General features: G+C 47.4%; 1 protein-coding gene across 1 annotated transcript in view; it reads right to left on the reverse strand.

The window, feature by feature from the left end:
• Positions 1–713: 713 nt before the first annotated feature.
• LOC136663879 (lysosomal alpha-glucosidase-like) overlaps positions 714–26,439 on the reverse strand; it is a 33,144-nt gene continuing 7,418 nt past the window's right edge. The window contains exons 2-20 of the mRNA XM_066640843.1: positions 20,741–21,272; positions 19,075–19,220; positions 17,755–17,920; positions 16,671–16,767; positions 14,088–14,207; positions 13,736–13,854; positions 12,843–12,974; positions 11,919–12,029; positions 10,876–10,989; positions 10,177–10,261; positions 9,068–9,185; positions 8,438–8,571; positions 7,911–8,062; positions 5,172–5,320; positions 4,864–5,005; positions 4,484–4,582; positions 3,837–4,001; positions 3,264–3,410; positions 714–3,174 (exon numbers count right to left, since the gene is read on the reverse strand). Of these exons, the coding sequence (XP_066496940.1) occupies positions 3,112–3,174; positions 3,264–3,410; positions 3,837–4,001; positions 4,484–4,582; positions 4,864–5,005; positions 5,172–5,320; positions 7,911–8,062; positions 8,438–8,571; positions 9,068–9,185; positions 10,177–10,261; positions 10,876–10,989; positions 11,919–12,029; positions 12,843–12,974; positions 13,736–13,854; positions 14,088–14,207; positions 16,671–16,767; positions 17,755–17,920; positions 19,075–19,220; positions 20,741–21,262 (2,781 nt within the window). The 5' untranslated portion in view covers positions 21,263–21,272 and the 3' untranslated portion in view covers positions 714–3,111. The remainder of the gene's footprint in view (positions 3,175–3,263; positions 3,411–3,836; positions 4,002–4,483; positions 4,583–4,863; positions 5,006–5,171; positions 5,321–7,910; positions 8,063–8,437; positions 8,572–9,067; positions 9,186–10,176; positions 10,262–10,875; positions 10,990–11,918; positions 12,030–12,842; positions 12,975–13,735; positions 13,855–14,087; positions 14,208–16,670; positions 16,768–17,754; positions 17,921–19,074; positions 19,221–20,740; positions 21,273–26,439) is intronic.

Genomic DNA, 26,439 nt, shown 5'->3' on the forward strand with positions numbered 1-26,439 from the left:
TGTTTTGTCTGCATAATGGGTGGGTTTCTTTTTCTGCTTCACACCAGTTGCACAGCAAGAAGGAAACCAGGGAGGCAAGTCCCCCAAGGTGGAGCTATAAGACCCCCCCACCTCTGTGCACCTCCTTCTGCAGCTTCACCTGTTGAATTGCTGCCTCTCGTGCAACAGCTTTGGAGCCTCTCAGGGTGGGATGGGGGAACATGGCAGTCTCTACACCCTGCCCAACCCCACACTGAACACTAGTGGCTCTCCCGTGGCATGACATAACCCACGGCTTCTCAAAACTGAGCCAATTTCAAGTGGGTCCCCATTCATTTCAATATTTTATTTTTAGTATATTAAACTTGATGCCAACATAGTATGTGACTGCATTTGGGGAAATCTGCTCTTTTAACAAGCTAGAATGTATATAACAGTGATAGTCAGTGGGGCTTACTCCCGGGTAAGTGTGGATTGCAGCCTAGGATTGCAGCCTAGGATTGTTAAAAATTCTTCCAGCCATGACATCACTTCCAGGTTAATGACATCACTTAGGGAGGGTCCTGACAGATTATCATTCTAAAAAGTGGATCCTTTCAGCTCTGTATTTTCAACAGCGGCTGAGCTAAGTGCTACGCAACCCACCTGAAACTGGCTGGTGGCCCACCTAGGGGGTCCCGACCCACAGTTTGAGAAACTCTGCTCTAGAGAAACACGTCACATACAGGACAGGCTTCCAATTTCATCTTTTGTATTTTTATTTCATTTTTGACACAGAATCTTCAGGAGAAAAAGAATCAAGCAGACACATTGGCTGAAATCCCAAAGAGGCATAAATCCACCTTCCTCTGACAAATCCCACTGGACAAAGGCATAGGAAAAGCTTGAGACTGTCCACCTTTTCCACCACGGGCAACCTTGCTGGGCAGTTCCCAGATTCATGGCACCAACGACTCATGGGGGAGACAATGCCGATACCCTCCGCAGGAAGTGAGGCAGCAGAACCGTCATGGAGCAAAGACACTTTGCTCCTCTTATTGGTTGTGGTGTACAGTGGGCCCTCGGTACCCACAGGGGATCCATTCCAGGACCCCCCCCCCTCGAGGATACTGAATTCTATGGACAATGAAAGTCCCAGAGGGAGCGAGTGAAGAGGACATATTACAAGATGGTCCCTGCCTTTGTACATGTTTACTCTTAAAACCCGAAGCTCACTCTCTCATACATCCATCATAAGCTTGAAAAAGGTACCTGTGTGGAGGTTTTCATCAAATGGAAATTTGCTTAAATTTAATCAGTTAAAAGGCTGGCAAGTAAGCGAGTGGAAATTAATTGAACAGCCCAATTCACGCTGTTTTCCAAGCAGCCAATCACCGCAGTCCAACTTCCGGAGGCTACAGTAGTGCAGATAAGTCCAGTGCAAGATGGGACCTCCTTGAAATTGCACTGGGTGTTTTTGCTGAGAGGGAGATGCAAGAGCTTGGAGCAGCCCAAAGACAGGATACGCAGCAGGGAGAATGGCTTCCTACAGCACAGAGCTGAGGGTGCCATATCAGTAAGAGAGCAGAGGAAAGATGAACACTTGCGTGCAATCTCTCGGCTATGCTGAGCCAGTGTATAGCCAATGCTTGGACAGAGTAGGGGAAGCTTCTCTGCACTGTTCTGCTGAAGGAGAACCAGAGCAGCTTGAATCTATCGGGGAAGGTGGCCCCCATATTTTAAAAACAGTGCAAACTGAGTTTTTCTGTGCGTTTGAGTGCAACAAAGACATTCATCAAGAGGGTGAGTTCAGGGCCAGGCAGAACACCCACAGCAACCCCTGGCGCACCGGCCTGGCAGTGTGCAAGCAGAGGGTTGCACTCCAAAACCTGGGGCTGTGCATAATCTGGAAATTTACATCCCCACAAATCGAAGGTGCCTGGAGGCAAACCTCTCCGCTCGTGCAATGCAGCCTCCTAGGGTGGCAAAATGCCACAGGCCAGCCCTGGGGGAGCTTGTGCATTATGCAACATCACCACGGCACCCTCGCTTGCCCTCCCGAAGGTGGGAACGAGCAGCCACTAGGGATCGCTGCCTCTGACGAGTGGGAGCCAAGCTGGCGTCCGGTTTGGTATCACTTTCGGGGCTTCCGGCACCACAGGGCAGCCATTAAAATGCGTGGGATGATTATAAATGGGAAACCCTCATTAGCCCAGCTGGCTTTATGGGTTCTCTCAACACTATTGGCAAAGTGCGGCATTCGCCTTGGATGCCAAAAGCATTGATAAGGAGCCCAGCAGTTGAGGCCGGGGCTTAGCTTCATGGGGTCACCGGTGCCCACATGCCCCCAGGCTTCAGAGCCCTCTACAGGCACTGAAGGGTACTGCAATATGCAGTATCGGCCCCTCTGATTGGCAAACAGTGCAAAGCCCCTGGAACAAATGAGCGATGAGCACTGGCAACAGAGCAACACATTCTGTTTGTCCCTAGTGAGGCAGCAAAGATTCTAGCTTGCATCAACCCCATCTCTCCCAACAGGGTCCAGACTCAGCTGGGTCAGACCATTGTGCATGTTACTCAGGACTGTCTTACAGACCTCCTCCAGGGTCCTCCAGGGGTCTTTTCCCAACCACGATACCTGAGATCCTTGCAACAGAGAATGCCAGTGATTGTCCCGGGGGTTTCATGCATGCATACCCATGTGCTTTGCTGAGCTCCAGAGTCCCCTCGTGCAGGGGTGGAGATGAGTTCGAGGAAAGCCCCACTCAAGGTCATCCAGGAAATCCAGACACCTCAGAAACTCTGATGCGCCCAAGAAGGCTCTTCTCTGCTTCTTTTGCAACCACAAAGCACCATCTGAAGGGGAAGGCGGATCACGGGACGCGGGGCGACGTGCAGGGTGCTCCCACTGAGCGAAGCAGGAGGCGAATGGGAGGTTCTCGGCAGAAATGCAGAAGCGGCGGCAACGGGAGCCATGAGCTCCTCCCCAAGAGGATGCGAGGAGGCAATGATGGGCCTGGGTTTGGGAGGGGCAGCCATAAAGAACCTTCACGTGGCAACCCCAAAAAAGATCCCACGCAGGCACACGCAACGGGCGGTTCTGCTCACCACGGCACATTCTTGTGGCTGGAGAGGCGGACACAGCAGCACGTATCACAGCCATCGTACCGAGAATCCCTGGCTGAGGCTGAGCCGGAGGTCGCTCACGGCAAGAACCTACGAGAGTGGAGGGGAAGGGAAGTCAGCAAGACGATAGGAGCAGGTATTTTGCATCCACCTCTGGTCCAAGCGCAGCAGTTGGTTACCTGGTTCTTCAAGTAGGTGAACGGTGCGTCCTTGCCGTTGACAGTGACGGTTTTTGGCTCTTCCCAGACCCCGTAGACGGTCAACGTATCCACCACGATGTGGGTTGCTTCTGCATTGGAATGCAGGACGGTGGAAGTGAAGGTGTTCTAGAGGAAAAGGGTGATGGGGATTATTACAAAAGTTTGCACAAAAGGGCACAAAAGTTTGCCCACGGCTTCCTTGACACTATGGGAACACTATCTGCTCATCCACTCTCCTCCCTGACAGTGTTCATATGTGATCGGCGTATACATCCACACCGTCTCTTGGAAGGCTCACACCAACATTATGTGCAGAATCACAGGTCAGTACTTAGACCGTAGGAAGCTGCTGCTCCAAGCCACCTGACTCTGTGTTGTCTACACTGGTTGGCAGCAGCTTTGCAGAGCATCAGGCAGGGGTCTTTACTAGCCCTGCCTGGAGATGGTGTCAGGGATCAGACCTGGGAATTTCTGTTAGCCAAGCAGGGGCTCTGCCACTGAACTAGGACCCTGCTCTCCTCCACCATGCAGGAGGCAACAGGAACATCTTACCTGAGTGACGTTGAACACCAGGTAAGAATAGTCACCCTTGGCAAAGGTGTCCAGGCTCTCGCCATCGTCCCAGTAAAGGTCTCCCCAGGCATTGGCGTTCTGCGACAAAGCTGCAATCAGACTCAGGGGGTTCCTGCTGCTCATCCAAGTGGTGCCCCCTGGTTTCTGGGGGATAAAGCGTTAGGCACATGAACCATGGACTGAGAGTTTCCTTCTTGGGGGGGGGGGAAGACACAAGGAAGGCATTAGGAGGGGCAGAGGATGTCACCCCAGATCATCAGAGGTCTGATCAGCTTGCCCCAGTTTCACAGATGTGTTCAACTTGAACCGAGACCTGTGTTCAAATCCCTTTTGTGGCAACCAGCAGCCAATCTAATGTCTGTGGGCCAAGTCCCATGTTATACAGACAATACGTGTCACATCCTTTCATTCCAGTTATTGGACTTGGACAATTGTTATTGGGTTATTGAACTCTCAAGTGGGATGGAAACAGTTTCCAGGAATCTAGCAGGGGAACCTAAGACCCACCCACAGCCCAATACTCTTGTTCCTCTGGGACCGCACCCCACACTCTGGAAGCAGCAGAAGCCCCATCAGAAGGCTGCATGGACGCATTTAGGAGGTGGCTGTGGACAAAAAGACCTCACCTGGGTTGGCAGGATGGTCCCCTCGCGTACATGGACGTTGATGTGGTCCAGAGGCGCTGCCATCTTCAGGGTCTCCCCGCTGCTGTTTACTGGAGAGCCCTGCAGGTGGGGGCAAGAGGCCAGGCAGTCAAGCAGGCACAAAGAGGAAGCCGAGAAGATGGTCTCCTCAAAACCTTGTTGCAGGGAGTCCCCCAAGCTCTACCCCATCACATTCCCGATCTGGATTGCGCCCTCCTGTGCACACCCACCGATACACGAGTAAGCATGCCAGAGCCAATGACATGAGGACAGTCATGGCTGTACAGTTTGGCCCTGAGTTTTGAACCCAATGAGCAAAGCCAAGAGATCAGAGTCAGTCCATGGGCCACCCACCCCCTTACCGTGTAGTAGTCATACCACACGCCTCTTGGGAAGTAGCCGGTCACTGAATCTGCACCGGGTTCAAGCACAGGGGTCACGAGCAGGCCCCGTCCCCACAGGAACTGCTTGTCCACTGAATAGGTGGCCATGTCCTTGGGGAACCTGGAATGGGGGAAGCAGCGCTCCATCACCACCAGCAGCTCCAGAACCAGCTGACCCTCCAGGTGCCCTGAGCTTACTCTTTGGAGAGAGTCTTGCCAGGCCTTCCAGTGCCGAGCCCCCGAACCCATTGCCTCTGTAAGAGCTACTGCAAATGTAGTTCACTTACTCAAAAAACAGAGGCCGGACGACGGTGTCCCCTTGCAGGTGTGCCCGATGGAAAAGGGAGTAGAGAAAAGGCAACAGGGTGTAGCGGATCTGCAGGGCCTCCTTCATGGCGGTCCGGGCCGCAGGGCTGAAGGCTGTCGGGTCCTGTGCCTGGCCAGAGGACATGCAGCTTGAGTGACAACAGGTATCTCCTAGTGACCCTTCCTTCCTCTCATCTCCTCATGGGCATCTGAGGTCTGGTCTAGAGGGCAGGAGGTCTGGTCTAGAGGGTTGAGCCTCCAATTGCCTGAAGATAACATCTGAAGGTCGCCAGTTCGAGGCCACCGGCACCATGAATGGCGAGACCTTGAAGCAGCTGACAAGTTGAGCCGAGCTATTCCACCTGCTCTTCGGAAGGAGCTGCTTGTCAGCTTGTGTGGGAGGAGGCCAGAAAGTGATAACAGACCGCAAAAGTTCCACCTGAAATGTTGTGTGGTTCTTGAAAGATAGAACCTTTCTTTAATTGTAAAAATCCCTACGGGGATTTAAACAGCCTGCCTATGTAAACCGCCTTGAATTAAAGTCTGAGGAGAAATCTGACGACCAAGAAAGGTGCTATATAAATACCTGTAAGGACGGGGAGCTGCCCTGCCAACTTTTGTAAAGTGACATGCACTTGGATGATGCGATCTAAATAAACAAACAATAACCACAATGGCCGAAGGGGGGGGGGTAAAAGAGCTGTGAGTGTGGAACACATTTGTAGGTGGTTTCAGATAGGGGATGAGGGGGCATCCCCTGATCCTCCTGTGATTATTTGATCACACCTGTGATATTCAAATCACCACTTGCAATATTAATCACACCTGTGATTATTTGAAGGGAACGAACTTCTCATAGCCACACAGTTTATTTATTATGCTGAGTACATAAGAGCATAAGAAGAGCCCTGCTGGATCAGGCCAAAGGCCCATCTAGTCCAGTTTCATGGATCTCACAGTGACCCACCAGATGCCTCTGGGGGTACTCAAGACAACAAGATCCTGTTGCCACTCCCTTGCGCCTGCCTGGTTGACCTGGGCTCTGAAGGTAGTGCTCATGGCCCCCTCCCAAATACAGACACTGGATTCACCCTGGTTCTAAAGAGATTCAATGCAGAATGCTGGGAAGATTCAGCTCAACCAGGTAGATTCCATACATTCAAATCTTCTGGACTTTGCTTTTTAAAACTAATGAACATTGTAAAAAAACTAGAGTTCCAATGATGTGACTGTATTTGACTAGCATATCTTTTTTCCTCTTGCTTTGATGTAAAGTAAATAAATTTTATTTTAATATGTACGAATGCATCAGCAATGAATCATCGACAAATATTATATAAGTGCTAGATAGGTGCTAGACAGGTGTTAAATAGGCTCTATATAGGTGTTAGGCATTATATAGGTGCTAGATAGGCACTATATAGGTGTTAAATAGGCATTAGGTGTTAGATAGGTGTTATATAGGCGCTATATAGTCATTATGTAGGTGTTAGGTGCTAGATAGGCATTATATAGGCATTATATAGGCGCTGTATAGATGTCAGGTGCTAGATAGGCGTTAAATAGGCGCTATATAGGCACTATATAGGTAGATAGGCACTAGATAGGTGTTGCATAGGCACTAGATAGGCAATAGATAGGTGTTAAGTGCTAGGTGTTGCACAGGCACTAAGGCATTAGATAGGTGCTATATAGGTGTTAGATAGGCGCTATATAGGTGCTAGATAGGCATTATATAGGTGTTAGGTTATATAGGCGCTAGATAGTTGCTAGATAGGTGCTAAATAGATGCTATATTGGTGTTAGATAGGTGCTATATAGGCATTAAATAGGTGTTATGTAGGTGCTAGATAGGCGCTAAATAGGTGTTAAACAGGCACTATATAGGTGTTAGGCATTATATAGGCACTGTATAGGTAGATAGGTGCTAGATAGGCACTATATAGGCATTATGTAGGTGCTATATAGATGCTAGATAGCCATTATATAGGCGCTAGATCAGTGTTGCATAGGCACTAGATAGGCATTATATAGGTTTTAGACAGATGCTAGTTAGGCGCTATATAGGTGTTAATAGGCACATTCAATACAAGTAAATACTACCTGCATCACAGTGATATGTTTTACTTTTGCAGGGTGGCAGGCCTGTGTATCGCACTGGTGTGTAAATGAAAGGATATGTTGCATGTTATTTCTATGTAGGCAATACATTTTCCATGGCATGCAGAGATGCATTTATTCTATCCAAATTATTGTTACATGGTTTTACAGATAATGAATGCATCTGTCAAAAAAAAAACCCACATTATTTTCTCTTCATGAAATTTGGGGGAGTTTTGGGTATTTGATGTTTCTTCAGACTTATCCTTTCATTTTGCCCACCAGTATAGATACCTGACATCATTGCCCTCCTTGAAAAAATAGTTGTCCCCCCCACCTCTAGAATCCTGGCTACAGACCTGCCTTGCACTTGGCATTCTGATGTAGCCTACTTCTAAAACCAGGAGGTTACACATACCCATCATGGCTTGTAACCTGTGGTGGAGTGTTCAGAAAACATATCTCTAATGTGGGCTTCAATGTATTTTTCTTCAGGAAGAATAACAGTTTTACAAATGACACATTGCCTCCCCTCTGGTTTTAAGAAAGAGCTCAAAAGTGTCTTACACGCACCCACCCAGATACGGGGAAAAAGAATCACCCTCCTTCCTCAGTCTCACCTTCTCTTTCTGGGTGTTGTGGTTTCGTGCAAAGGGGTAGAAGGCCCCCAACTGCATCCAGCGAGTGCACAGCTCCTCTGTGGTGGATTTTGAGAACCCACAGATGTCTGCCCCGACCAAGGGGATCCCAAAGAGACTGAAACTCAACACACCTGTTGGATTGAAGCAGAGGGGAAGCCAGTTAGAGGCTCCGCCACCATCATTTGTGCCCTGCTGGCTTCCAGGTGAGATTGTCACACTGTGTCAAAGGCTGCCCTAGAGGGGGACCTGGAAGCTTCCACCGTATTGGGGCATGATTTCTGACAAGCACAAAATGGGATGGGAGCCTCATGCCAATTTTAAAACAACTTCATTTACTTCCAGGTTGTTTCTGAGCCTCATCCCAGGAGCTGCGCTTGACCTTTAAAGTCCTAAATGGTCTGGATCGCCAGAACCAATTTCTCCCTCACGATGTCTCTATATCCACCCCTCAGAGATTTATGATCCTGCAGGAAAGTTCTGCTTCTGGTACACATACCCTGACTTACCTGGAATGGACCAGAACATGTCACTCCACTCACTTCTGTTGTCACCCAGCCAATGTCCCGAGTACCTGCCTTGGCTTGGGAAGGTGGAGCGAGAGATGACAAAGGGTCGCTTCCCTCGGATGTTGATCAGAGCACTGGAAGACACAAAAGGGGTGTCTTCCAGGGCTGCAAAGGACATGGTTGAGCACCCCAAGCTTCTCAGAACAACAGACCCCTCCCTCGGGGAGAAGACAGGTGCTGATATGGGAGAGGCAGTTTGGTGCAGCGGTCAGACCACATGCTTGGCCAGTAAGCTGACTGGATATCCCTGGACCGGTCATTTCCTCTCAGCCCAACTTTGCAAGGTTGTTGTAATGATAAAATGGGCCAAGGGGCAAATTGTGCTAACTACACTAAGTTCCTTGGAGCAAGCGAGGGATCTTCCAAAAAAAAAGGATGGAGCCATATCAATAAGTAACGATAAATCATGTGGTCTAGCAGCTTTTGTAGGCTTGCTTGCATCCTGAGCACAGAGTGTGAAAAGAGACGTCGGCTGGGTTTGGGGCTTGGAAGCTGCTTTATTCAGGCACTGATGCGGCCCACTCCCCAAAAAAATCCAGTCCCTGAGACACTGCGGGGGGGTGGGCTTACCTGGCGGTGGCTTTGGCTTCCATTAGCCCGTACAGGCTGTGAAGGTTGTAGTGTGTGGACATGCTCTGCCTGGCCGAAGCACAGATAGTCTTGGCAGACAGGGAACCTCCAAGCACGGCTAATGGAGAGAAAGACTGGTTAGAAGATTGAGGAGCACCGACCATTGCGCATATGCAAACTCTTTCCTGTGGCATTTGACCCCCAGAGACCTGTTTCACATGTGTAAATAAGTGAATTTTGCTGTTTTCACACTCAGAGGTGCTCTGGGGCTACTCTTGTGCTGAATGGATTTACTGTCTGTGCAGCATTTGCGCTTAATGAAAGCCAGTGGTGAATGGGTGGGTATCACACCCCACCACTTTCCCTCCAGGACCAGCCCAGAACTGCCTTGGAGGAGGACCACACCCACCAGCCGGAGCACACGCAGGAATCCAGGACAGTCGTTGATACCAACCCTCCGACTTCCCCCTGCAAGACCACCCAGGAAGATGCAGAGCCTGTCTGGTTTCGCTCACCCTCCTCAGCCTCCCCAGGACCTCAGAAGCAGAGACCAGGTGAAATTCAAACTGAATCTCAGTTTGGAAGCCTAGTGCCCATTTGGCAGCCTGGAAGTCTTTCAGTGCTGAGCCCTACTCGAGAGCAGGAGCCACAAACAGAGGCATGCTCTGAATCAGGACCCTGCTGATGCTTCAGGGAAGAATGGAGCAGTAGCACTGGCTGTAACGTTACCGGGCTATGGTCTGTCTGTTTCTACAAGTTCTGTGCCAATTCCTCACTGGACAGCTCCTCTCTTGCCCCTGCAGCTGTGCTACAGAGCTGCTGCTTGTTCTGCTGGATGCCACCCTGGCAGGACAAGAATCCTAGCCCCGTATGTGCCAGTGGTGACCAGAATGGAGACAGGGGTCAGGCCAATGGCCAGCCTAAATCCACTCAGTACCCAAGAGGGTACACTGAAGCAAAGGTGTCGCTTCATTGCATTCTCAATGGACAAAGATTTCAAAATTGCCAGGCTAAAATACATCAGGGGCACTCACAGCAAACCTCTCAGCAACTGTGGTGGAACGTGTTGGTTCTACCTGCTAGAAGCAAAATGATACCCCCTTTCTTACCAGGCATATAAGGTGGGTTGTCCAGTTCTCTTTGCAAACAGCCTTTCACTGAACCGTCCACAAAGCTGGATGGTTCGTTCATGTCCTGAAGGAAGAGAAAAACAGAAAGACCCAGTTTAAACAATAGCAGCTGACAGTCAATTTTTATGCAAACCCCAGTCTTAGGCAAGCCACATCTCAACAAGTTTACTTTGCAGGGCTGTTATACAGATAGCTAAGATAATGTATGCCGAGTTATCACTCATAGGCTGCAATCCTAACTACACTTTCCAGACAGTAAGCCCCATTGGACAAAATAGGACTTACTTCTGAGTAGACTTGGTTACGCTTGTGCCCATAAGAACATAAGAAAAGCCCTGCTGGATCAGGTAAAAGGCCCATCTAGTCCAGCTTCTATTGGAAGGACAGCCTCCCCTGTATATGCTATTTATCTATTTTATCTCTTCTGAGTATTTCCTGATACTGCATGCTGCTTAATGTGTGGAGGGTTTTTTTTTTTTTTTTAACAATTGAATTTATTTTTACTGTATTTTAAAAAAAATATGTTGTGAGCCACCTTATGGATGGGGAAAGATGGGACAGAAAGATTTTAATATGAGATGGAAGTATGGGACAGAAACCCCACCCCCATCCAATCCAATTCACATCCATGCCACATGTTTGCAATTCGGACCCTCTGAGCGGTAAGAAGGAACTTACGATCCAAAGGCCATCAAAGGGGACGAGAGAGTGGAAACGGTTCAGATTCTCCAGCCACCACTGATGGGTGTCTGGATTAGAGAAGTCAGGAAAAGCAGTGAGGCCAGGCCACACCTGGGGGGAAAAGAATCAGAATATGCACACACATTTCATAGGTAAAAAGTGGAGGGGATTGCATTACCTCATTGCTTTACATGAGGGATGGTTTGGGGTACAGATGGTGCCTTGGTATCCATGAGGGATCCATTCTTGGACCCCCATGGATACCAAAAACTGTGGATAATGAAATCCACTGTTTTAGCACCTTTAAACCCTCCAAAGGTGACCGGAGCTGTGCTCTGGTTGCCTCTGGAGGGTTTTCTGAGGTTCACAGAGGCCACACACATCTGGCCACGGCCTCTGTGGGCTTCAGAGTGGCCCTGGAACACAAAAAAGGTGACTTCCAGTTTCCTTCAGGACAATTTTTGCCCTTATAAGGCATTCTGGTCTGGCATTCTGGTCTGGCATTCTGGGCAGGAGGTCTGGTCTAGAGGGTAGAGCCTCCATTTGCCTGAAGATTAACATCCACAAGGTCGCCAGTTCGAGGCCACCGGCACCGTGCGACCTTGAAGCAGCTGGCAAGCTGCAGCTGAGCTGTTCCATCTGCGCGGAGCGTGGGAGTATGGAGGCCAGAATGTGAAACCAGATCAGAGTGTAACACCTGGACTGTTGCGGTTCTTGAAAGAAAGAACCTTCTTTCAATTTGTAAAAATCCCTGTGTGGATTTAATAAGCCTGCCTTTGTAAACCACCTTGAATAAAGTCTTGAATAAAGACCAAGAAAGGCTGTATATAAATACTGTATATTATTATTATTATTATTATTATTATTATTATTAATATTATTATTATTATTATTATTATATTATTCTGAGGCCCAGGGAAGCCTTCCAGGGGAGACCTGCATGGAGCCAGAATCTCAGATAGAAAATCCACCGATAAATAGGCTCAACCTGAATATGATATAATCTAAGAAACAAAAAGACTCTCCTACTTTGCTCTCACCTTCCCTATCAGAGTCTTCCCTTGGGTGTCGTTGATGAAGATCCCACGCTTTAAGCCTTCATCGTATGGCCAATAGGAACCAGGCGTTTGAGTGCTGCTGATCCCAGGGTCCTGGAGAAATGGGAGTTGAACTGGGTCAAGCCAAGCATGGGCAGGTTTTTGAGCACCGCTGACCAGGATTCAAAGGTTTATGAAACTCAGAAGGGAAAAGTCATTCACTCTGCAAAGTCAGCAAAAGCCTGGCCGCCTGATTCAGTTTACTCAGAAGACCTTCTTACTTGGTCCAACGGGTCTGGTTCTCAAGTAGGTGGGCAAAGCACTGTGGCTGAAGAAGCTCTTTGGATTCAGGCTATCATTTGCATAGTGGAAGGCTGGGTTCCTTGAGTTTTAGGAAGGCATGGCTAGTAGAGGGTCCTGCTCCTCTAACCACATTTGTTTGTGCTCACTGGACAAGAATGAAAACATCTAACTGCTAGGCGGTGCTTGTTTCTCTTATTGGCCAGCCCGCATCAGGCCACCCTCCCCCCGCGCTCAGAATCCCCACCTCCATCCTGATGCACTGATGTTCTGCCTTTGGACCTCAACTCAACGCCCTCTGGATGAGTGCTGCAACTGCTGCTCCTTCCCTGAGATGCGACTAACCAACATTGCAGCCTGGAAGAGCCAAAAATGGCTATAGAATTACTCCTCAGGGCTCAAACTGCAGCTTACATCACAATAGCCGTCTTAAAAAAAAAATTAATGAATCTGCAATTGCTTTGATTGCAAAAGGGAGAACAATGCAGCTCTAAAAGGCTCTGGTGCAGAAAGAACCTTCAAGAGTGAAATAATACTTCCGTATCTTATTTCCCTTTACTAAATATAAGCTTATTTTGATATTATATTGACTGGAATTTTAAAAAACAGGAAGAAAAACCAGACTACCAGAATCATCACATAGTACTGTCTGTGTTGATGAAGGTCTTCCACCAGCTGGGGGAGAGTGCCAAACCTCTCTGGGTCCATTGTGAAGTCCCGATAGCTGTCCATGTAGTCAATGTCATTCCACTGGGCATCCTGCAAAAAACAAACAAAACAGAGAGGTAGCATGAAGTAGTGGTTTGAGTGACAGATAAGGATCATATTGCGAAGACCCATTCACCCATGAAACTTGGGTTGGGTAAGTCATTCCCAGCTCTTTATCGCAGGGTTGTTTTGATGATAAAATTGAGTGTGTGGGGGTGTGGAAAGTGTGCATGCTACCCTGAGATCCTTGGAAGAAGGGCAGGATAGAAAGCGAATAAACTCAGTTAATTTCCATTTAACCAGAAGTTTTGTTTTATTGTGCCAGATTCAATTCCTCTGGTGCAAATGGGATGCAGAGGTGCTAGGACCCAGGAGCAGCCAAATCAATTTCTGACCACTGGGGGGAAGGGGTTATGGCAGCACGTGGGGGGGGGGGGAGATTATGGCTGTACATATATAAGCTGTTCAGAGAAATGGCCAAGAACGGGACGGCAGCCAAAGTCTTGGAAGTTGCTAAATGCTGAGGAATGGGAGAGGTGGTGGAAATCTGTACCTTATGTCCTTCTTGTGGTATTCTCAGCAAGATTTCATTGGCCAATGTGGGCAACAGTCTGCTGGACACAAGGGGCCTTTCAATTTGATCAAGGGCTGGCCCAAGGGCTTGAAGTGGCATTCCAAGTCAGCCTCACGGTTGGGTCAGTCCTGGTCTGATCCAACAGGACTCTGTTAGATCTTTCTTATATTGTATTCTCCCAACATGAAATCTCTTGGATTTTGGAGAGGTTTAATTTATTCCCCTGCCCCCCACCCACCTGGGGAACTTGAAAATTCCTCATGGCCTTGACAGTGTCCCAGGTCTCATTGCTTGTCCCATAGCCCCAGCGGCAGAGATGGAAGCCCAGCCCCCAGAAAGGTGGCATGGCAGGGAAACCTGAAACAAAAAACAGAGGGAGTTTGGCACACAGGCCCCCTTGATAGAACCAGGCCTGCGCTACCTGATTCCTGCCCATGGATCTCCCCAGGAGGATTGGGCCTGCCCAAAATTTCGTAGCTGGTCTCTATCTCCCCCGACATAGCAGGGCATTGTGTGTGTGGGGGGGGGGGCAACTGCCAACAGGGATTTGGAACCCTCCTTACTATGATCAGTGACCTTCAGATACTCACCAATCACCTGCTGGTACTGCTGGACCACCAAGTTGGGATCGGGACCCAAGAAGATGTAAAAATCCAGAATGCCTCCAATGGTTCTCCAGGTGAGGGCAGGTGTTGGCTGCAAGGCCACCTCTAGGAAATGAGGAAGAGAGAGAGCAATGCTAAATCCAATCATCCCAATGTGGCTGTTACCCTGCGATGAAGGATCTCTCAAACCTGGCTTACCAAAACTGAGTTCCTATCAGAAGTATCAAAAGACCTTTCTCTGGTCTTCTGGAGGATGAAAATAAGAACAGTGACATTCAAATGTACAGCCACCATCAGGTTAAAAAAAAAAAACTGTCAAGAGTTCCTCATCTTTTGGGGGTATGCACAAGTGCGCACAGGATCATTGTACCATGATCTCTTAATACTGAGATCCTTGCGTGTAAGGGCATATTACAGTGGCTTTAATTTTGGGGATCTGGTCAGTCATGTCAACAGAGTCAAGGTCTGTAGTCCAAACATGAGAGGTGCTTAAGCCTGCTAACCCTCCACTCCTGAACAGAGCTAGAGGGGGTAGGGCTGGAAGGGGGATACCCACCAGCCTGGACCCATACACTGAATTAAAAACAAGAACTTTCCATCAAGTTAAATTCTGCACTGAGAAAATGCTGAATGTACACAGTTTTCAAATTAGTGTGTAAATGCAATGGTATTTTAACACAATGCACCTATTTCTCTGCTCTTGCTAGACACGAAGAAGGCCGAGAAGTGACGTTATGTAGCACACTCGAGTACCACCAGTCGGATTTCTGTTTGTCTTGCTGCCCTTAAACACACAAGAGCAGGGGAATTACAACAAGTTGGCAGCCCTAGATATGCCACTAGCCAAGCCTGTGGCCAACGGCTTCCTTCCCTCTGCAAAGGACAGTTGGCTCTTGTTAGACAGCACCCTCTGGGGACATTCAGATTCACTAGCAACTGGTGGGATTTTTCCAGGAACTGGACTTGGGTGATTCTGACACCAAACTTTGCCTTTTTAAAATAGCTCTTCTTGTGACTCCTATGCTTGGTTAGTGGTTTATCCATTCCTGGGAGTAATAACAGATCATACAGCTGGAGAGCACAGAGTGCTGATCCCAGTCTCCATTGGCCCTCCAAGGAAGCACTTGTCATTGTGAAGAGCCCCCAAAGGCACGCTAAGGTCTCTGTTTGTGTGACCTTGTTTGGCCTGCTGGCATTCTGCTTCCTCCTCCTGACTGTGCAGGAAGGATGCTCACACACCCAGAGTGTCAGTTGCTCTCAGCGACTTTCTTAACCCATCTCTCTCCCTACTGGCCGTTGTTGTGCCATCTCTGTGTAGTCAAAAGGCCAAATGCCTCGGAGAGAAAGGTCAGACAGAGCGGGTGGCCATGGAAGCACTGAGCAGCTGGGTCTGGGGCAAGGAGCCAGCAGCTGCAAGATGCGGTTAAACCGCTCGGCGGTTGCTAAAGAGCCTGGCCTGAGTCAGGAAACAGATGTCTTGGCTCCACAATGGGTCTCCCATAACCACATTTCCCCCTGTTACTTCTTGAGTCCAAGTTCTCGAGGGACTGGCTCCGATCAAGCACCCTCGGTGTCTTAAATCCATGTGACTAGCTGAAAAGCCAGGAGGGACACACGTACCGGAATACAGAGAGGGAGGGAAGTGGCTTTCATCTTCCTTGTCAGGATGTTTGTAAGAAAGGAGAGTTTTTCAAACCCACCTTTAAATCCTTCCTCACAACTCATAAGAACACAAGAACATAAGAACAGCCCCACTAGATCAGGCCATAGGCCCATCTAGTCCAGCTTCCTGTAACTCACAGCGGCCCACCAAATGCCCCAGGGAGCACACCAGATAACAAGAGACCTGCATCCTGGTGCCCTCCCTTGCATCTGGCATTCTGACGTAGCCCATTTCTAAAATCAGGAGGTTGCACATACACATCATGGCTTGTAATGAATTTTTCCTCCTGAAACCTGTCCAATCCCCTTTTAAAAGGGATTTTAAATCCCCTTTTAAACTCATCCTTTCTGTGAGGTTTTTGACACAACCTGTTAATAACTAAGAGTAAATATGTGCAAGTGAAACAAGTGGTGTAGCTAAGAGAGCGCAACTACCCTAGGTGCCACACCTTGGGAGCATCAGGGGGTGCTTTCTGAGGCCTGGGAGGCCATATGTGGCCTCTCTGAGGTTTGGAAGGCCTTACAAAGTTGATTTTGACCCCTTTTCCCCATCTCATTCTTCAGCTGAATGCTTCAACTGGCCGCCTTTATTTGTTTAAAATGTCACATGTTTTATTATGCATTTAAAAATTTATTCAGTACTTTTGGGGGGGAGTGTGTGTTAAAAAATAGAAAATTAAATTTCCTTTTAAGTGGAAAAACTACTCCAGAGACAGATAGGAGGGATTCCAGATGATACAAGCGCTAGCCAATAGGTGCTGTGTAAAACTGGTTATCAAACTGGTTCCTCTTGAGCTTGATCCTAGAGAGAGGAGGCTGATACATACCTCAGTTCTTCCACACAGCACCCTGGTGCATGCATCCCCACACACCCTTGCTCTCCGAAGTTGCAAAAGAGATACACACCCATTGCATTGCTATTCAGGAGGAAAACCCCATGGGCGGCTCCATCGTTCTCCATGACCAGGTAAAACGGGTGAACGCCATAGAGATTGTAGGACTCCTGAAAATGAAAGGCAGCCTCATATTCAACCCCCAGTCACCGCCTCAACCACGACTTCCTCAGCAGCAGTTTCAAGATCCAACCACACGGAAAATTGCAGTTTTACAGCACAATCCTTCATCGGAAGTAAGTCCCATTGTGTTCAACAAGGCCTTCTCCCAGGAAAGTGTGCGCAGAATTGCAACCTTAGAGAATCCTGGTAGTTTGAAACTGACACAGAGATGTATTTCCCACCCCAAGTGATACTTATGTTGGAAGTAATTACTGATTACTGATCTAATGGGCATTACTGATCATTAGGGTGGAACCATGTAGCAGATGTCAACCAATAACAAGCTCATGGGATCTACCTTGCCTTTCTCTACAACCCATGAAGTCCACCAATTAGCACAGGGGTGGCCAATCTTTCAACTCAAGTTCCTAGACTTTTAACAATTGCATAGACTAGAGGAAGGAATTTCAGCAGGTGCGTCTCGTCATCTCACACGTGACAAGCTGCACCTACTGAAATTCCCTTCTCTATACAACACTTAATGGTCCAGGAGCCCTACAGTTGAAAGGTTGACCACCCCTGAATTAGAGCCAGATGGAAAACAGTGGTTCAGGGGTGGAACCGGATGCAAAATATTGCAACCAAGTGTCTGGGATGAAATGAGTTACATCTTTAAGTGCACCATAAAAAGTTTCAAAGTACAAATGAATGGCAAGAGAAGAAGGCACTCTAATGAAACGATTTCAAGTTGATTTTTTTTCTAGTGCAGTTTTAGTAGGGTGTGATTATGGGGTTATGGGTGGGGGGGCATCTTGATGAGCTCCTGCACTTCGGAATTTACCATGGGGCCACTGAAATTCTACATCACATCTAGAGTGACCCCCAGGTGTCTGAAGATGCTGAGAAGAAACATCAGGAGAACAGATTCTGAGGGGCAAAATAAACCACAGCATGACTGAAAAGAGACAGGCTCATGAACTAAGCAGAAGAGGTACCGTGGGAGCAACATCCCGGGCCCAGAAGGTCAGAGTGTTCCACTGCAGGTTCTGTAGGAAATTGCTCTGATGCTCCCCAAGCCCGTACAAGAATCGGGATGGTAGGAGGGTAGAGATCTGGAGAAACTGATCTGCAAAGAACAAGGGAGCAACCGTCGTGTTCAACCTAAAAAAGGAGAGAAAAGCTGAAAATGGAGAGCACCAAAAAAATGTTCAGCCCCTGGACATTCCTATGCAGGCTATGGGGCTTCTCTGAAAAAGGCCTGGTGGCCTATTTTTAAACTAACATCTGAGACAGAAAAATTCAAGGGCCATGAGACTCGCCTTGTAATTGAGGGAAACATTGCGAAACCCCTTCAACTCGTGCCTCTACATCACTCTTCCTGATGGGCTTTCAAGGAACACCACACAAAAAAGAACAGCAAAATTCCCTCAAACATGATTTGAGAACCATTGGCCTCATTTTGAGATTCATTGGCCTCATCAATCTCATTTCTGAGATTGGCCTCAGAAACAATCTCTGAATGAAAGGAGGCCACGTTCCCAGATGGAGGACTGCAAAGATCCTGCTATGTTACTGTAGTATTCCTGGAGTTGCTTCCCCGCTGTGCACTCAAAATGAAGGAGCCATGTGCCCCTGGAAAAATTATTTGGCTTCTTCTTAAACAGCAATTATTCAGCCCCCGGGCACTGGAAGGAACCACATCAGAAGCAGTATCATGTGGTTACTGTTTTTTTAGCATGCAAAGGCCTTCACATGTACTGTCTTAAGACAAGTCATTATAAAAACTCTGTAAGGTTCACTGAAGATGATTAGCCCCATTTTGCAGATGGAGAAGACTGAGAGGGAGAAGTTTTTCTAAGGACACCTTGTCAGTTCATGGCAAAGGTGAGATTCAAACTATGAAAGTCCTATTCATAGCTCGGGTTAGTAGCCACTACACCACTAAGGGCCGAATCCTATCCAATTTTCCAGTGCCAGTGCAGCTCTGCCAATGGGGCACGTGCTGCATCCTGTAGTGAGAAGGCAGTCACAGAGGGAACATTTGTTCCCTTACCTCGGGGCTGCACTGCGGCTGCACTGGTGCTGGAAAGTTGGATAGGATTGGGCCCTAAGCCATTTGCTTTTCTGGTGGGGCTCCTTCATTTAGGTACCAGAATACCTACACCAAAATAAATCAGTGCCCAGACCACTGCAGTTGTGTACAAAACGGGTCTAATGCTTTTTGGAAGTGAAAGTGAGATGTGGGTTGTGACCCTGCCTTCTCTCGTCTGGTAGGCTAAGGATGAGTTAGAACAGGCAGGGGGACCGATTCTTACAGTACAGTCCCTGATGCTCTGCGCTTCACTACCAGCCCGAAAGGCTCTTTGGAGAACTCAGCGGCATAGATTGGATTCTCTGCTCTCTTGGTCACCCGAGGAACTTCAAGGGGAACTTCATACCGAGGATTTGCGTTGTCAATTATCTGCGGAAAGCAAGTGGCAAACACACAAGTCAAACGCAGAGGAAAGAGATCTAGAACGAAGACAATTAAGGCAGTAAGGGTTTCATGGACAGCGACAAATGAAAGCTGAGGTTCTGGCACCGCCGGGCAACAAGTTTGCAACAAACAGCCAGACTGCAACCATGTAAAACCAACAGGCTAGTGAAGGGGCAAGCAAAGATCACTTAATGTTTTGATGTTTCAGCCTTTTCTGAGCATACAGGGTTTTGTCTCACTAACCTTCCGAAAGCAGAACCAGCACATGCCTCAGAGTTCATTGAGCAGCAGGTTTAATCAGGCACCTGGACTGCTCTGCTGAAGATGTCACAACAGATAGGGAGCAGTCCCCACCTGCAGCCCGAGTATTTTTAAGATGGCTAATGGGCAGCTATAGAATCAAGGGGTGCCCATGCACTGCACATACTCAAGCCTGGTTATGGGTGGCCACGAGGACTATGAGCTAAAGTCAACCATGTTGCAAGAAAGCTTTCTTTACTCAACGTGTGGTTGCTCTGTGGAACTCCTTGCCACAGGATGTGGTGATGGTATCTGGCCTAGATGCCTCTAAAAGGGGATTGGACAAGTTTCTGGAGAAAAAGTCAATTATGGGTAACAAGCCATGATGTGTATGTGCAACCTCCTGATTTTAGAAATGGGTTATGTCAGAATGCCAGATGCAAGGGAGGGCACAAGGAGGCAGGTCTCTTGTTATCTGGTGTGCTCCCTGGGGCATTCGGTGGGCCGCTGTGAGATACAGGAATCTGGACTAGATGGGCCTATGGCCTGATCCAGTGGCGCTGTTCTTATGTTTTTATGTAAAGCTGTGTTGCAGCTCCTTCACTGAAGCTAAGCAAGTTCGGTCTTTGCAGGTGACAGGAAAGACACCCAGATTGAAGATCACTAAGAAACCCCTTACAAACCCCTTTGAATTCTATCTCAGAAGAAAAGTGAGTGATAAATGTAAGCAGTAAATCTTATTATCATGTCCTTTTTTCAATTCCACCCTTCCTCCAAAGACTTCAAGGGGCATACATGGCCCTTCCTTCACAACAACCCTGAGAGATGGGTCTAAGCTCAGAGGCAGTGATTGGGCTTGGAAGCTTTGTGTTTGAGAAGGGATCTGAGCCCAGGTCTTCCCAGTATATATTCAACACCATGCTACACTGCCTGTAAATAAACATACATATAAATACATTCTGAGGATGGATTAGGAGGCAAGAACACCACACATGTGGCCTGGAAGGGATTTCCTTGCATGAGTGTAGGGCAGTGTAGGGATGGAGTGTAAGGCAAAGAGAACAGGTAGACTTATAGCGGACTGTGAACTGATTCCTAGTTTCTGTTGAAATGAACATCTTTTCAACCATTAACAGGTACAGTATTATATTTACAACTTTACCATGTCCCTCCCTCCAACTGTGAATAACTTTCCTAAAAGAGGTTAATGAAAAAATGTAGAAAAAACAGGTTTAAGGGGCAAGAAGCCACAGAAAATGACTCACCTTCACATGCAACCGAGTATCCGTTTCATACTCCACAACAAGCCGCAGCTTCTCAATGTCTCCTGGATAATAGGCCTTTTTCTCCCTGGTCAGTGAACCCACCACTCCCAGCTGAGTCTCATTAACACTCCCCAAGGTGTAGCTAGGGAAGTCAGGGGGGTAGAAGCACCACGGTATCCCTCTCGTGCTGCCCGAGGGTCTGTCGCTCTCGACGAAACAGCACCCCCGGCCCTCGCACAGTTCTTGAGTCACCACTGTGTTGGCCTCCGGGTAGCAGTCAAAGCGGAGATCTTCTGGGATGGAGACGCACTTCGCTAGGGGCAGGGCCTCGTGCTGACCCCTCCATATCTGCCCCAGAACCCAGACGGTCACCCCGCTAAGCAGGGCGGCGACCATCAGGAGGCCTCCGCCAAGCCACCACGCAGACAACTTCTGATGGCATAATGGCTTCCCATCTGTGGCCTCTTCTCCAGCCTCTGTGATCTGGGGGACATGCGTTGTCAGCTTCTGATAGGATTTCATGGTCACTATGCTGGAAAAAATAAAGAAATTCCATTGCAGCAATAAGTCTTAACGACAAGGGGAAAGGAAGGAAGCCACAACTTTATTCAATCAAATCGTTAGGTAATTTGATTTCCAAATGCCTTATTACTAACATAAAGTTGATTTAACCACTTTGGAAAGTTAAAGAATTCAGGAATGTTTTAACTGACAGATTATTTGTTTTGCTGGACCTGGAACAAGAAGACAAGGAAAGACACAAAACCACCTGCTGGCCTGGCCATAAGAACATCAGAAGAGCCCTGCTTGATCAGAACAAAGGCCCATCTAGACCAGCTTCTTGCATCTCACAGTGACCCACCAGATGCCTCAGGGACCACAAGAGACCTGCTTCCTGGTGCCACTCCCTTGCCCCTGGTATTCAGAGACAACCTACTTCGAGAACCAGGAGGTTGCATATCTCCATCACGGCTTGTAACCTGTGATGGACTTTTCTTATAGAAATCTGTCCAGTCCTCTTTTAAAGGCATATAAGCCAGATGCCATCACCACATCCTGTGGCAAGGAGTTCCACAAACTAATTACATGCTGTATAAAGAAATATTTTGTCTGTTCTAACTCTTCCAACACTTTCCTTCCGACACTCCATTGCAGTGGATGGTTAGCAACCTTCAGTCTCAAAACACTACAGTATAACCTACAGCACCCAGGTGGTCTCCCATCCCATTACTAACCAGGCCTGATATTGCTTAGCTTCCAAAATCAGATGAGATCTGGATGTCCCTTGGCCATGTTGCCTTTCTCTATCTATAGTGGCACTGATTTCAAAGTGTCTCAGGAAAGCCTGTCCTGTTGAGCCTTATGCTAAGGCTTTCTTAAGACAACAGGAGACAAACAAGGGACAAACAAGAGATCCTCGTTCATCGCAGGCTTTCAGGTACCAGTTCTGGATTCTGAACTGAACTGATTTTTGCTAGGATTCTTATGTTATGTTGTTGGCTGCCTTGAATGGTTTTCAAAGAACACCGCACAAAACTCTTTTCAAGATAAATCAGCTAGACCCCGTATCATCCTTATTCAGCATTTTTTCTCATCCTGTAATGCAATCCCCACTACATCGGGGGGGGGGGGCAAGGACGACACATTGCAAGAAGTCTTCCACCAGCATTTGTGCAAGAGCTCTCCAAAAAGGACCAGACATTTTTGTCATCTGCTCACGGTTCTTCTGAACTGAAGCCTAAAGCTGCCATCCTGTAAATCCCATTTCACACACTGGGACTCCCTTCTCAGCAAACATGAAACCGCAAAGGAAGGGGCCGAATTGGAGCACGTGAAGGGGAGATAGTACAGCGCCACAGCGCACCGCCCATTTCACGCAGGTACGGAAGCAATAAAAATCGTATTAATTATTATTATTAACGAAAAGTTTAGAGAGCAGTATTATTGCCTGGCCTGACCCTGCTGAAAGTAGAGATGTCTGGGGTGTTGGAACACTGGTGGGTAAGATACGGTTGTGCAGAAGATGGGCCCTTCAGCAGAGGAACAGTTTGGGGAAGGAAGACGATGGAGAGATGAGTCCCAACTGTGGGGCAAGCTGCCCACTTCTGTGCAGAGCTGCCAGGACGGTATAGTGATTTGGAAGTTGGACTAACACCTGGGTGATCAAAGTTCAAATCCCGGCTCAGCCATGAAGCTTCCTTAGTGGCCTTGGGATAGTCACCGTCTCTCAGTCTCACCTACCTCACAGGGTTGTGGGTGAGGACATAAGGAGGGGAGGAACTATGTATACCACCCTGAGCTCCTTGGAGGAAGGGAGGTATAAAAATGTGAAAAATAATAAATAATAGCCCTGCTCTAGATCAAAGTTTTTCCTTTGAAAACACAGTACATGCTAGCAAAATTCTTGCATGCTCTTCACAGATAGAGCAGACAGCATTGTGACATTTCGTGTTTTGAATATGCTAAAGTGATATATGCTATTGCGGTATAATCCCACGCATGTTTCCTCAGAAACCAGTCCCACAAGGCTTAATGGGATTAATTCCCAATGAGTGCACAGAATGTCATCCCTTCCTGGAATGCACATGTTTCCCCCGAACTGGGTTCCACCGAGTTCAACAGGGGTTTTGCCCAGGTAAGTGTGGTGGGGCAGCTGCCCACAAGGAACATTAATAAGTGCCATGGACTCATGGGCCAGTCAGGCACAACCAGGCTAGGAATGGAGCTGCTTTTTTGTTTTTGGGAAGGGCTTGTGAAAAGTTTCAGTCCTTTTATCCCCCCCCCCCCCGTTACATTAAATGCGCACAAAATCCTTTGTTGTGGAGAATTGGAAAATGAAACTTCTTCAGAGTTTGCCCAGCTTGGCACCAATCCAAGCTATCAAACAAACCAGATGTGCAAGGCTATTTTTGTAATCCTCATGGAGGAGTCTTTTAAAGCTTTAGGATGTGGGAGGGATTACACATAAATAATCAGAGCATACATCTCACCCCACTCCCATTGAAACTTTTTGCCATGACATGGGCTTGCAAACAGATGCCCAAGTGATAAGGCCCGGAAGAGAAGTTACGTTTGATGGTTCCCAACAAATATCAAATAGGAGTCTTGTAGCTCCTTCAAGGCTAAGCAGAATTATTGTGGCTGGATCCAAGACTTCTTGGTGCCTGGTGTGGCAGGCCAGGACCCACTGGATGGGGCCTCACAACGCCCCAGTCTGAAAACCTCTGAGCTAGACGCTAGAACAATTCAGGAAGTAAAAACAGTGGATTATTGACTATTATTTATTTATTTATAGGATTTCTATCCTGCCTTTCTCCCACACCAAAGGGGACTCAATTATAATAAATAAATAAATAAACAACAGCCCAATCCTTAGCATGTCTATTCAGAAGTCTCATTAGTGGGGCTTACTCTCAGGAAAGTATGGATAGGACTGGGCTGTAAATAAATAAATAAGGGCAAATCCTATCCAATTTTCCAGCACCAGTGCAGTCGTGCCAATGGGGCATGCGCTGCATCCTGAGGTGAGGGGGCAATCGTGGAGGCCTCCTCCAGATAAGGGAAAGTTTGTTCCCTTCCCTCAAGCACTGGAAAGCTGGATAGGATTGGGCCCTGAGTAAATAATTATATTAAATAATCAAATAAATTTTATAATAAATGTCATCAAACACAAATTGATTGATTATATATTAATTAATAGATACAAATAAATTATACTATAAATATAATAAATTACATGTATGCACATATATGTATGTATATATTTCCACTATATATATAGAAACATACATACGCAGATATATGTGTGTGAATATGTATGTACGTATACATATGTATATATAATAGTATAAATTATATATATATTGTGGCAGTGTGTGTGTGTATACACTGCCACAAAATATATAAACATATATGTGTGTGTGTGTATATATACATATATGTATGTATGTATGAATATACATGTATGTATATATACGTGTATGTATGTATTTGTGTGTGGATACCTCCCCTGCCCCAGAATGAATGGAGATGAATCGATGAATGGAGCCCATCCAAACATCGCTGGCTCCGCCCCTCCTCCTTTCCCGCCCTTCCATTCCGCATGAATGAACGTTCCTGGGAGTGGGCGTGGCCACGCCAGAGATGGGAGGGGCTACTCCGAGTTGGGAAGGGGCGTGGCCTTCTCTCCCTCTCTCACTAACGCGCGCTGTGGTGAGCTGCGGTTTGACGCAGCCTACCCCGGAAGCGGCTGGGAAGCCCCTGATTGGTCGGCTGGCAGAGCCGACGGGAGGGGGCATGGGCGGAGCGAGCCTCGCCTCGCGCGCTTGTTGTTTTCAGTTCCCGCCTGAGGGGAAAGGGGCGGGGCCTTGAACTTGACTTCAGTCAGTCACTCACTGACTCCCTCCACTCAGTCACTCGCAGGCGGCACGCGCACACCAGGGCGCAGGCCAGAACGAGGCTGCTGAGGGCGGGGGGAGGAGGAGCGCGCGCGCCTCAGTGGCCGTTGGGGTCCGCGCCGTCGCTGTAATTTTCGCCTCACCGAAGACGGGGCGCGCGCGCTTGCGCGCTCCCGCCTCACTCTGAGGTAAGCTGGTGCGAGTGGCGAAAACTGGGGAGTGTGTGGGCGTGGCTTCCGTCGGAGCTCTGGGATTGGTCCACGCTTTTCCGGGCGCGTGCGCGAGCTGTCAACGCTCGCTTGCCTCGCGCGCATGCGCACATCAGACGGAGAGGGATGAGAGGAGATGAATTTTTGCTGAGTCATTGTCCTTGGCAGTCACGTGGTGGGGAAGGGAGGGGGCATGGGGAGGGCTCCTGGCCCACCAAGTGGAGCTGGGGGGAGGGTTCTTGTCTGTTGCTTAATTAATTAATTACATTTTAATTCATTAATTAAGTTAATTACACTTTAATTGATCAAAATGAAATTAGTTAATTAAAGTGTACTTAATTTTAATTTATTAATTAAAGTATAGTCAATTTTAATTAAGTTAAATTAAAATGTAGTCAATTTTTTATGTAAAAAATAAAAAAAAAACAAAATGTAAATTAAATTTAAATGTAGTCAATTTTTAAAGAAATTAACAATTTAATTAAAATGATGAAATAATATTTAAATGATCAAATAGTTAATAATTAAACATTTAATTAAATTTATTAGTTATTAATTCACTGACTAAACAAATTTACCATTAATTAAATAATTCTTATGTTCTTAATTCTTACATTCTAATTAATGTTAAGTTAATTTAATAATTTAATTACTTTAAATCATAACTTTTGATAGAATGCAGATACTTCAGTGTGGTTTGTTTCATTACAATCCGCATGAATTTACCTTTCCTGTGATACGTAACATGATGGTATTATTGTGGCCACTTGAGGAATTGAATTGGGCCACTAGTGCAGCTGTTGGAACTGGGTTGCAACCCCAAGAGCTCAGGCAGCAAGCAGGCCAGAACGTGCAAATGTTTTTTGTCTATTGTTAAAATGTAGTTGCATTCAAAATTTATATCTTTTCTGTATTGATTCTGCCCTGACCAGCCACCTTAAAAGCAAGACTGAATCATATGGCAGCTAAAAATCTGGGAACCCTTGGTGTAGGCCATTGTCTTTCCCAATGACTACCTACGAGACCATACGTAGCACATGTTTGATTAAGGCTGCAATCCTATACACACTTATCTGGGAGTATGTCCCATTGA

This window comes from Tiliqua scincoides, chromosome 13 (genome assembly GCF_035046505.1).
Source record: "Tiliqua scincoides isolate rTilSci1 chromosome 13, rTilSci1.hap2, whole genome shotgun sequence".
Taxonomy (NCBI): Eukaryota; Metazoa; Chordata; class Lepidosauria; order Squamata; family Scincidae; genus Tiliqua; species Tiliqua scincoides.